Source organism: Diospyros lotus, chromosome 5 (genome assembly GCF_014633365.1).
Source record: "Diospyros lotus cultivar Yz01 chromosome 5, ASM1463336v1, whole genome shotgun sequence".
Taxonomy (NCBI): domain Eukaryota; kingdom Viridiplantae; phylum Streptophyta; class Magnoliopsida; order Ericales; family Ebenaceae; genus Diospyros; species Diospyros lotus.
Genome location: NC_068342.1, coordinates 3,177,807 through 3,191,002, shown reverse-complemented (window position 1 = coordinate 3,191,002; position 13,196 = coordinate 3,177,807). Strand labels below are relative to the sequence as shown.

General features: G+C 35.9%; 2 protein-coding genes across 10 annotated transcripts in view; one reads left to right on the top strand and one right to left on the bottom strand.

Moving 5' to 3' along the window:
- LOC127802700 (F-box protein At1g55000-like) overlaps positions 1-13,196 on the top strand; it is a 36,919-nt gene that overhangs the window by 3,695 nt on the left and 20,028 nt on the right. The gene's annotated exons all lie outside the window — the stretch shown is intronic.
- LOC127802695 (aminopeptidase P2) overlaps positions 1-13,196 on the bottom strand; it is a 65,103-nt gene that overhangs the window by 40,921 nt on the left and 10,986 nt on the right. Inside the window, exons 7-8 of one of the 9 annotated variants that reach the window (XM_052338654.1) lie at positions 3,904-4,055; positions 1,004-1,194 (exon numbers count right to left, since the gene is read on the bottom strand). The exons of 7 other annotated variants lie outside the window; for them this stretch is intronic. In XM_052338654.1, coding sequence (XP_052194614.1) covers positions 1,004-1,194; positions 3,904-4,055 — 343 coding nt within the window. The remainder of the gene's footprint in view (positions 1-1,003; positions 1,195-3,903; positions 4,056-13,196) is intronic. One more of the 9 variants, XM_052338655.1, reaches the window with a different exon arrangement.

Sequence of the window (13,196 nt, the reverse complement as noted above, 5' to 3'; positions counted from 1 at the left end):
AAAAAACGGCTATTAAAAGGAAGAGACCTAATACATCCACCCCTTTGTCAGACAATATGGATCCCATGCTAGAAGCTACAAAGAAATTCATTACAGTCCCGACTCCCAGCATTTTTTTCTCAATCAGACCAAAGTTTTTTCAAAATCCAGTGCTTAACTGTTAGCCCCTATATTCATATCTGCTTCTTAAGTTAGATCATTTGGAAAGCCAATGAATATGTTCTCCTCAAGAGTTCTACACTCATTCTTCCCTACGAGAAAATTGCTATGAGAATCTATCTTATTGACTTCCCTCAGAAGAAACCCCAGCAGCTTAGGCTGTTCCATAATAATAGAGACTTCAGTTAGAGTCCCATTAAGTTATATCTCATTGAAAAAAATAATTTTTTATATTAACAAAGTCAAGCCACGACTCAATGATGTTAGGCACAGGCGCCATCACATGAAGTACAAACAAGTTTGAATTCAAGTAATGCGTTGACTTTTCAGATTATGTTTGAAGCAAAAGACGTGGTCATATGTTTGGATTTCAAAATATAGGCTCCAAAATGGCAAGAATTACACCTCAGCTTCTTTAGTTGTTAGTAATTGTAATTTAAAAAAGGAGAATATTACACAAATTTCAGAAACAGTGCATGATCATAAGTTTCAAGCTAATCAATTTTTGTCTATCAACTAATTATTCATCAACTATAGGGACAAATTGCTAATTTGTTGTAAACCAAGAACCTACTTTGAAGAGGTCACATTGAGGTGAGAGAAAAAAAACTGCTATAAAAGGCTCAAAACAGAAACTAAGATGTTGTGGAATGGTTCTAAGCAGCAGCCCAAATATCACCTTTCTACTTCATTTATTTAATATAATTTATTAACTCCAAGACTGCAACTGTACTTTTTTTTTTTTACTTCAGATTTCATAGCATGTACTATGAGAAACATAATACTACCTTTTCAGGTATAGCATATTGTGTGAACAAGCACACAGGACAGATCAAAAAAGTACCTGTAGAACACGAGTGAAACATTCTTTTTGCCTTGCAGATGGTTCCCCAAAGTGCACTGTCCTGGTCACATCAGTTGTTCCATCAACATATTGAGCTCCACTGTCTAACAGGAAAAGTGTTTTTGCATCCACAATACTACAATTATCTGGTTCTGGTTTGTAATGTATAATAGCACCATTTGCACCAGAAGCTGTGGAATCAATCTAATAGTGAGAGATGCTTAATAAACAAAATAAGAGGGCTTTTGAATGGATAAATGCTGATTCAGGATTTATTTACTGCAAGCTTCAACTAGATTTTTCATATCTAAGCTTTAATAGTGCCTGATCAAACAGACCTGCAATTTTTTTCTTCTTCATTAATCATTTGATAGAAAAATTTCTAAATTGAAATGCTTTTAATAGGTTGGAGATGAAGTACAACACAGGCGCATAAGATTTTGGGTTAGCAACAACCACAACCATACCTAATAACAATTAGTTTTGAGATGTGAGCCTGTGACAAACTGATGTTAGAAAGGGAGTCAAGTGCATTATTTTTTGATAATCATTGTGGACCCCATGGAGATACCAGTAGAGCTAGGGTGGAGCCCTATACTGGCAGAAAAGTGAGAGCTGCATGACAAGGGAATAACATAATCAGGTGGGGAAAATGGCACACCCAAAATTGACTCAGTATATAATACCATAAAAGTATAAAAGATTTTGGGTCAACAAGACCTAACAACAAAGCATTATGAGGGCATCAAGGCATTAGTAAGTGAGAATATCATATCCCTCCACAATTGGACATGGACTACCCCATTGCTATTACAGATTAAGGATGTAAAGGGGTACTTGTTTTTATAAATGTTCAAATAAGGCTTATGCCTATATCCCCCAACTATGAATTTTCATACTTGTTTTAATTAGGGGATTTTAAATGGGGTTATTGGGGACCAGTTTACATCCCTACGTAAGATAAAAAAAGAATTGCTTTCAGGAAGTAATCCTGTGACAACCAACTCTTTCTCTTGTGCACAAGCTTACATATCAATGGCATAGCTTGCAAATTGAATATTACACACACAATGAATAATAGCGATTTCATGGATAACAATTATCTTAGATAGTATTTGGGATTTGACCATAATCCACTCCAATTAGAGAGTTTTTTGTTATTTGTGCTGCCGCAATCCTGCTCCTCATGAGATAAATTGCACTCTTAATATCACTTCAAATAACCATTGTAAAGTTTTTTTTGAAGCTTCTATTTTAACAATGAATTGTTACCACATATAAATGCAGGTGTATATCTTAGATTATAGGGGAAGGGAAAGTTCTTTGAAAGTAATAAAGAAATGGTTTGCAAATTAAATCCATTTAACATGGTCAATGTTGCATATTTTAAACTGAATATAAAACTTGCCATGAAATAAGACTTCACCTAATTGCCAGCTAATCTTAGATCCCTAAATAGTTAAGACTTCCAGCATGATCGTGGTATCAAATTTTAGTGAGATATGGGCACCCTGATGTAGGACAGAAAAGAATGGAGAAGATAAGAGAAAGAAAAAGAGGAGTGAAAGAGGAAGAAACGGATAAGAAAAAGAAGAACAGAGAAAATTGAGAGAGAAGAGAGCAGTTGAGAAGAGAAAATCTGAGGAACTGTATACAATAACTGCCTCACAATCCAAAATTCAGAGAGACATATATATGTCCAACATAAAATTAAAACTACCCACAAATACAAGAAATTAAAGAAACAATTTCCCCACATAATCACAAATATAAATACATCTAAAATCTACTTCTACACCTATGACATACCCGTCCAAATCTCCCTTGAGACAGTCCCACATCATACCCCCTAACAAGAAAGATTTCAAATACAACAATTACAAGCCTTAATCCCACTAGGTGAGGTTGGCTACATGATTTCTAGATTTCCAATCATATCTAACAAAAAAGATTCAAACAACCCAGGAAAACTATTATTAATGTCTAATTAAAGCAAAAATAAATGTTGTATGTGATCAGTCACATTATGCTTGAGTCTGAAACTTTAAGTAGATCTTCTTTCAAGCATGTTTAGCAACACAAGCAGCTAACAATTAAAGCAGGAAAAGAATTTTCAATCATTACCTACCAGCCAATAAATTTGGATGTGATTACAGAAAGGTGGTTCGTATAAATTTTAGAGTGGCTCCTATTAAAGATTAAAGATAAAATGCGTGAGACATGATTAAAATAATATTAATTAAGGCTCCAAAGAAGTGGGTGGATGGAATGGAGCAAGTGTTTAGTAGAAGAGGTAGAGGAAGACTAAGAAAAACTTGGTGGGAGACTTCTAATTATGACATGAGAAAAGGCCAAAGATAGAAATGATTGGTGAGCAAGCTAGAATTCATATACCTGAAATCACATAGTGAGATTAAGGCTTGATATGTTGTTATTATTAGTTATAGAAGGTAGTTTCAGATTCAAAAACTAAAACAAATTTTGTACTTGAAAATTTAGTTCAACATTTGGCAATATTTGATAATAAAACTTCGAGCATAAGTAACATAGCTGCAGATATAGGTATAGATACAGATGGTTGGCACATTAGAATCCATGTAGTTGATCCCACCTCTAGGAATTAAGGTTTGATAGGTTGTTCTTGTTATTAGTAACATGGACAAAAATACTTAATTTTTTATGCAAACATCACCAACAAAATTATGAGTTTACTGAGTTCGAAAATTGAAATCCATATCCATGGGAATTGACAAGAGAAACTTAAGAAAATTCATAAAACATATTTTGTAGATAATTTTGTCTATTTGTGAATTTATAAAAGTTTGGAGTATTTGAAAGAAAAAACAATAAGAGATGAATGATGCTGTTTAGGAAGGTCAGTAGTAAATGCGAAGTTTTACCACTTATTGTATCGAAACTTGTGTCAAGAAAACCAGCTTGCTTTGAACGAAATCCGAGAAGTTTGTCTGCAATTTCAACCTCTGTTAATACTACGTCTTTCTGAATTTCCTCCTCCAGCCAAGCCCAGAATTGTGCTAGAGCAGCTGCATCTCTACAAGGAAAAAATTACTTGACATATTTCCCTCATTTATTTTTTATTTCTGCATTTGGTAGTTAAATGCTGTTTAGTTATTTCCCATCTTTTAAATAATAAGACCTTATAACAGCATGTCCTAGCAAGAATAGTAAGGAAACTCCATGCCTTCAGTAAGCAATGATATTAAATCTGTGGACAAAAACCATCCTTGTGGTCTTACCTCCCCTCTAGAAATAACAGAGGGAAAGCTCTCATCACAAAACCCCACAACTAGAAGTTTAATATACTTATGGCCAGAACATTACGGCATCCAAAAGAAAGCAATGTTAGCAAATCATCTAATAGGAATAATGGCCAAGATGGATGCTCATGTCATACAGAGATATTGATAAGGCATCTCAACGATATGGAAAAAATAACAAAAAATCTGCTATTGCAAAATATAAACTTAATCTATTTAGTATCAAGCAAAAGTTAAATGATATTCTAATCTGGATATACTAAGATTACTGTGAAAACAGTCATCTCAATGATGAAAATCAATATTACAACCTTGGAAATATAACTGTTGTGTTTTGTGTCGAGTACATTCTAGAAGACTTAGAAGAATCAGGAAAAATCAGTGGAGTCGGATTTGTATTTGAGCAACAGTTTAGTTAGTTAGGTGTTCCTAAGGATAACAGTCATATGAGGGTATTTTAGAGATTGTGTTGTCTTTTATTATCCCTTGTAATTTCAGCCCTAATGGTGTAAATGGAAAACAGGGGGCAGTCGCTTAGATCATCATTCATTTTCTGATAATGAGTGCTGTGAAAATTGAGAGGAAAGTCTAGACAAGTAGCGCTTTGTAATCTCAGTTGTATTGTACTCATGTGAGAGGGTTTCTTGTACTGATTCTATCAAGATTTCTAGTGGATTGCTCTCGGATCAAAGAGGCTAGATGTAGGATTGCTCACAGCAATCTGAACCAGGATAAAATCCTTGTCTTCTTGTGTGGTTTGGTTGTTTCTTTCCTATTTCATTACAGTTTCCAATTTTGTTTTCTATTTCTGTTGATTGTGATTGAATTGGGTGAGGGTGTGTTGTGTATTTGGCTGTGATTAGAGTGATCCTAGTGCTCCTAATTGTAACAATAACAAATACTCAAATAGTACAATGGACAAACTGGAACTTTGGGGAGACTAAAAATAAAAGAAATCAATCAATAGAAGCATGTATTACCCATCAAGACATTGCTCTCAATTTTCTAATCTTTGCTGCATTGGTTTTGTGATTATAACTTCCTTCTATCTTATTATCGCAATTATGGTAGATGACATGCAGTTTTTGGCAAAATTATGCTAATTACACATAGAAATGAGGGAACCTTTCAAAGCACCTATAATAGAGACTGGCATTTGAGTTTTCTCAACCTTTTTTCCCAAGGATTAGTCACTTATGTTTCTTAATGAAGACAGAGGAAGATTATAAGATCCAACAGAAGCCACTTGATTTAAGGTGATTGGAAATAGATTTTCAGCTTTAGCTACTCAATTTTTCAATATTCCTTCATATTTTTTAAGGATATATGAAAGAGAATTACCAAGACATTCTCTAGTTTTCTTTTTAAATGTTCCCAAACATTTACAAATACTTTTATCATTCTCTTTGTCTCTAGAAAAGTTCCAAATGGTTTACATCTGCAAGCCAACTGAAACAACACAAAACTAGTAATAGAAGTCTATAAAATCTATCTAATGTTTGTAAATATGCGCTATAAAAGCTGGGAAGAGATCATCTGAATTACACGCATGATCTACTTCACTAAATACCTCGGCTAACCATGGGCAATATTTAAATATCGTGATGGCAGTGAGGTTTGACTGAAAAAATGGCATCTCCAGTGCATGACGCTCCCAGCTTTGCAAGGTCCGTGTCATACTTGTACACAGTCTTCTCCTTGCTTTTTGCAAAAAGATTGTTTCCACAACTTGAACCTATGACCTTTCAGTCACAATGGAGGAACCTTACCGTTGCTACCAAGGCTCACCGTCACAAAAAGTAATTACATATTTTATACTTTGTATTATAATTTTTACTCACGGCAATTCCCATAAGCCTAAGTCCTTTCCCTTTAATTCTCTAACCAAGCACAAGAGACCCATTTTAGCAAAGAAGTTTTCTCACGTAATGTATATAGCATCTTAAACAGCCCCCAAAAGCATAATAATAGTCCCATATTTCCTATTTTATCAGGTCTTAGGGCAGAATAATAGACATCTTTAATTTCTGGCACATGATCGTGGCTAAGACTAATTCTCACAACTTTAATTTCTGGCCATATATTTTAGCAACATGTGTCACGACAAGATTAAGCCTTGTGATGAAGAAAAAGACACTGCACTTGGGGTGAGGCCCCAAGAATAGAAAGGAGAGTTCTTTTGTCTTTAGTCCATTGATGTTGGGATATCCATGTTATAAATTGAGAGCACTGGCAGCCTTTAAACACACCCAAGAAACCAATCAAATACCGCCCAACACACTCTCAATCACTCTCAACTCACCGGCCAACAAACCACAACACAAACATGAAATAAAAAACAGAAATTTGAAGACATAAAACTGAATAAGAAAGAAATACACGCAAACCACATGAGACAATAGATTTATCTTAGTTCAAGCCAATTGAATTGGCTCTACACCCAGCCTCTAAAACCTCCTGAGAGCAACCTCTGATTCAGAATGATCACAGTACAATCCTTCACTCTCACAATTACAAGACTTCAAGATTACAAAAACTATTCTAACACACACAGCATTTTCTCTCCTCTTTCTCGTGAGAATGAATAATGCATCCCTATGCCTAGACTGTTGTCCTATTTATAGAAAATAGGGCGTTAACTTCTAGGAACTTATAATCGGTATAGACATTTCCGATTTTGCCCCCCAACTTAAATCTATTTACAAAGCTGAAAACTGCCTATCTATACCCCCTAAAGTCCGATGCATCCTTACTGCAAATATGTTGGATTTACTTGAGACAACATTCTAACAATCCAAGAATTAATAAATAGGTATAACTGAGAATTTTCATGGCTATAGGATTGAAATCAACAACTGAGATTTGATCTTAAGATAATGATGGATAAACATGTAAGAAATTAAATCAAAATATAATATTAGAGAAATATCTTGGCTGGAAATGACAAGATTGCCCTTGGTTTAATATGGACCATAGGACGGAAACTTGACTAAGGGCCCCAATTTTACCTTGGATATAATATAAAAGCTAGAGATAGAATTGCAAAACAATTCATTCTTTCAAATTTGGGATGGTTGAATTCTTCAAGGATCTCAAAACGGGTGGCGGAATTCCATTGGAGCAAGATCAAGTCAGATATAATGTCTTCTCAAGCCTAGGATAAGGTAAGGGTTGCTTAGATCTTGGAGATCTTGTGATGGTTTGAAGAAAATGTTGATCAGGTTGCTTGAAAAGTTTATATTGCTTTCATGACTTGTGTGAAACTATGTTCAAATCTCATTTTGAAGGATAGCCATAGTTTGTGTGTGATCATATATCCCTAATGGATGGTGGTTTAAAGCCCAAGCTTGGCACGGTGCCAAGGACAAACTAGGTAATCCTAGGGCTTATGAGAGAAGCTTAGAGATGGAACTTGTGTTTTCTTTGCATAACAAGCATGACCATGCATATATTAAAGAGGCCAAAAGCCAATTTAGAACACGCCTTAAGGTCACTCATTGGTGGGGTAACATGTAATCGAAAAGTAGCCAAAAACATCAAATTTAAAAGGTTTTGGGTCAAACTCTCTAATTTATACTTTTCGGGTGTTTGAATTGTTAAAAAAGGGATAAAATGACCTCCAAGAGTATTGGCAAGGTTTGGAAAATAAAATGTTGGGTGAATCATTAAACATAAACCTCAGGCTTAATCAGATTGTATGAGGAAAAGTAGGGTACATGGGTTTAACCAAGGTTGGTTAGCAATTGTTGGGGCCCAAAATGAGTTAGTGATGATTAAGCTTAAAGGTGGTTAAAAAGTATCCAGGAACTGGTTTTAGGAAGATATTGGTTAAAGGTAAATGTTGTTAAACCATTGGCAAGTTAATGTTTAATGGGTTGAGTGTTAACCACTTGGGATTGTCGTTAAGCGAGAAAAATAATTTCTTAATAATAACATGAGGACATACAATAAGCGGCTATCAAAGGGAATTGTTTTGTTATGGGACACTACATTGAGAAATAATTACACACTGATGCAGCACTCTCCCCCCTTTCAAAAAATAGAAAAGAATGAAAAGGATCACTCGTCTGTCCCCAAATAAGAGTTCATCTCAACCAGTGTTTTTGAAAAGCGCTAAGCAAAGCATAGATGGCCTACAAAGCTTAAGCGCAAAAGCACAAAGTGCAAAGCAAAGCACACACTTAAGCAAAGTGAAGAACACATAAATAAAATAAAAAGTATAAACTTTTATAAGTATAAAAAATACAATCTATTAAAAAACAATCTTTAAAAAAACTACACCAGAATGAGGCTAAAAATTAAGAAAAGATGAGATACCATTTGTCATTCATATTTTATAACAGTTTACAAGTTCATGCAACATAGCAAGAACACATAGGGGAGATAAAAAAGGATACAATCTGGTCAGTTGTTAGTCCTGATAGAACTTGGAAGACAAACTAGTTTGAACTCTAGTTGAAAGGATTTGAATATGCTAAGGCTTTTTTTATATTTTTTTATTTTGGTGAGTCTTCTTTTGTTTTTTCGTAAAAGTTTGGCCACAAAAATACCTATTCTATTTCATTAACATGATGTATACAGAGGATCAGATAGAAGAATAAGGGAAAAAAATCATCCCTAATTTACAACAATCCCCAATTAATCAATCCCTAAGTTAGAGCAATCCTCAATCAATCAATCCGTGGCTTGCAATCAATAAACAATATTTACAACAATTAGGAATAAATTAGCAACCCCTAATTTACACCTAATTACATGTTTCCTTCAATATTTTTTGTTTGGTAAATATAGCTGTCTTTTTTTTTTTTTTTTTTTTAACAAATGTATATATAATTTTATTTAAATCTTTCTAAGATCTAACAATTACTTTTTTTGGATAAGGATTCCATACAAACAGCCACATGTCATAACCCTAGGAGTAATAGAGGGACATTATTGTAATAGGGTTATAAGAGTTTATTAAGAGATATTTTGCAAGTTGTTAGGAGTACATGAATGCTGTTAAGAAATAAGTTAGCATGTAGTTATGCCTATAAAAAGACTAATTGTAAGAGGATGGACATCATGTGAAATGAAATGGAATTCCTTCCTTTCTAATTCTCACTATCCCTCTCTCATTTCTCTTTAATTCTCCCTCCCTTTTTTGCTAATTTCTCTCCCTCCAATTCTATCATTATGATTTCTCCCCCTAATCCCAATCACAACCCTAGGTAACCCTAGGAATGTGACAAATGGTATCAGAGCCAATCGATTTTCGATTGTGATTCCTGCAACCCATAGCAGTTCTCAGCTCGGAATTAAAGGTGAACTGAGCTGATCATTTACAGTTGTGAACCCTGGCAGTCTTTGTTCGACTTTTGAAGACAAAACAGGCCAACGATCATCAACTGAGAAATCTAGAAGTTTTCAATAGTGATTAAGGTCTAGATTGTGAAGGCGAGTGAAGGCAAAATAGACCCAAGCAACTTCGACAGTGATTCTAGAGAGACTGAATCTGTAGGTGACTGAGGCGATTCAGGCCGCGAAGCAATACCTAGGCAAACTCTCACAAAGTTACATCCGAGCTAGTGGTCTTCGGTTGCGGATTGGAGATAGTAGTGAGAAGGGAAGCATAGTCAGAAACGAATCTAACAAATTGACAAAGCCGAGCCAGGCGATTCCCAATCAACTCTTGGTTCGACTTGAAGGCAACGGAGAGTCAATCATCCTTGACCACTGAATTACAATTGAGGCTCGAAATTTGGAAGCAAGTACTGGAAACGGGTGTAACAAGCGATTCGAGAGGCGCGCTACCTATGTCTATTCCCTTGGGGACTGCAACTGAGCAGTTTCGTAGCCTTCGACTTCTCCTGCTCCAATTGTTCGAAGTCCCGCATTACAGGCGAAGGCAGATCTATCGCTTAGCAATTGGAATTTGTAGGCAGGTAACTGACTGGTGATCGGCAATTAGTGAGTCCAATAGAAGATCCACAAATAAGCCAAGCAATCTCAGCAACAATCTAGCGTTCTTGTACGAATCTTGAAGGTAGAGCAGGTTTGATGACTTCAATTGTGATTCCGACAACTCTTCACGGGTAGACTCAGATTTTGAAGGTGCAATAAAATGGTTGCATCTCAGTTGTTGCTTTGTGAGTTAAGCAAATCAAGATAGGCAAGCGGCCAGTGACAAGATTCTAGTGACTTGGGACGCTAAGAGTAGGCAATCTTCAGGAGATCACAACAAAGCTGATCAAGTATAGACCTAGGCAATTTCTAATTGATTCTTAGCAACAAAAAGCAATTATGCTTTCAGAAAGATTGCAGCGAAGTAAGTTGATTTACGAAAACTTTTCAAAGGAAATTAAATTGAGTCAATCAGGTTTAGGTGGTATTAGGGTTGCACAGCATATTAGGTTTACTGAAATTAAAGCAGTGATTGAGGTGGAATAGGTGAATAGTAGCAGTTGTTTCAGAATCCGCCGATTTTCAGAAGATTGTTCAAAACTCATCCTAGGCCATGGAAATCTGTTCTTGTGAAAATTTTTGCCATGGCTGACAGAACAGGCATGAAATAATTCAAAACACAATTGTAGTAGAAGAATGCTACAGTTTCAGATCTGCAAGTTCGAGTGGCAACTAGCTAGAATTATGAATCGATTATGATATTGATCAGTAAGTGTTAGGTCTCTACAGACAGAATTGTCAAAAGGTTGGATGGAATTGACGAAAAATTGGAAGGTCTATCAAGGAAATTTGATGAACCTTCGATGGTGTTTTCTAAGATGGATCAGGTCGGAGGTGAGAGTTATAAAGAGGAGCTCAACAAGCTTAAACAAGAAAGCTTAGTTATGGAGTACTTGGTCAAGTTTGAGAAATTGAGAGCACTTGTGCTCAAGTTCCATCCAACCTTGACCGAGTCTTATTTTGTATCGAGTTTCATTAGTGGACTTGACGATGCACTGTGACTTATTGTGAAGATGATGTGTTAACAAGCAACTGAGAGGGTGAGGCTTTATGACACGACATTGGAAGCCATTTCTAGAAAGCACATGCGACAGCCTAACGGTTATGCTAAGAGTAGCCAGCAGATTAGAGGTATTCCTAAGACTACTGAAACCCTAAGATCCAAACCAGTTGTTGCAAGAAGTGAGGAAAGACCTAAAATGGAGCAGACCATTCAGGATGACAAGGGAGGAAAGGCAGCGACTGGAGTAATTATTGAGGCTTCAACAGAGGAGAAATCCGTTGAAATGAATCCTTCTTCAATTTCCAAGAAATCTAAAGGACAACCAATAAATCATGATGAAGTAGCATGGGAACAAAACATTGATTCATTGGTGATGCCGGCTAACAGTTAAGCGGAAGATGAGATTACCCAAGATCCAAATCCAACAGAACGGGCTAGAGTTTCTTTAGATCATACTAGCCAAGTTGGTACCTACTTTTTCTCTGCACCGAAAATTGATGAGTGGCCAAAGATTGATGAAAAAGTTGACAAGTACAGCTTAAGGGTTGTCTTCTTTCCACAGCTCAATAGGGGTACTATCAAATTTTTTATTCGAGGGGAAGACAAGATTGAGCTCGGCCACAAGCTGCAATTACCCTTTGTAAATTGGTTTGTTACAAACCAAAAATCATCTTCCTAACGTTATGAAATATTATATGTTTATCAGAGAGCAATTTGGTATGGGACAGGAATAAAGGTAAAGCATAGGCAGAAGGTGGTAGAGATTTTGTCTTAGCTAGGCTCTTTGCATCATGTGACGCAGCATGTAGCGCATGTGTGAAAAAACACACCAAAATAAACTCTCGAAAGAGCAAACTTCAATGACCGAAACTTGGCTTTCAAGAAGACACAAAAACAAAACTATTTCGCTAAGAAAACCCAAATAAGTTGCTAAAATTTGATTAAGAAAAACTTGATTACAAACTCTAGATCCTAGGCATATTTATAGTATTTGGCTAATCCAAATCCATCTAATATTTGGAAAACAAAATCCAACTAGAATCCTAATAGAAATAAATCCTAATCAAACATGAAGTAGAATCCTAAATCAAGTAGAAACATGAAATAAAATCTTAAATCAAGTAGAATTTTAAAAACTTAAGAAATATTAAAATATTGTTCTGGCATGGTCGGGTCGGCTTTGGGCCGGGTCTTGATTGATGACCACATCATTCACCTCCACTTAAGAAGAATTCGTCCTCGAATTATGATCTGGGTATGACAACTCAACGTCTGGCAAATACAAAGAAAGATCAGCAACATTGAATGTTTTGGAAATACCCATATGATTTGGCAAATCCACAACATAAGCATTATCATTGATCTTCTTTATAATCTTGTAAGGACCATACTTCTTTGGCTTGAGCTTGTTCTGTTGTCCTGTAGGAATCCGTTCCTTCTTCAAGAATATCATGACTTCATCTCCAACCGCAAATACCTTGTCTTTCCTATGCTTGTCAACTGCTGCCTTGTACTTCTTATTCGCCTCGTGCAACTTTTGCTTGACATCTTCCTGAACTGCTTGAACGTATTCGGCTAAGTCACTAGCTGCAACACTGAAACCTGGTACCTTTGACAATTTTACCAAATCCAATGCATGATTAGGAACTTTCATGTATACGATAGAGAATGGTGATCTTCCTGTTGAGCTATGCACGGCGTTGTTGTAGGCAAATTCCGCTTGAGCTATGACTAGGTCCCATTGTCTTGGCTTGTCTTTGCAAACACTGCGAATCAAATTTCCTAAGGTACGATTCACCACCTCTGTCTGTCCATCAGTCTAGGGATGTGCTGTGCTACTGAAATTCAAAGATGAATCGAACATTCTCCACAAGGTAATCCAGAAGTGACTCAAAAACCTTGTATCACGATCCGAAGTAATAGTTTTAGGGACTTCATGTAGTCTAACAATCTCCTTAAAAAACAGTTT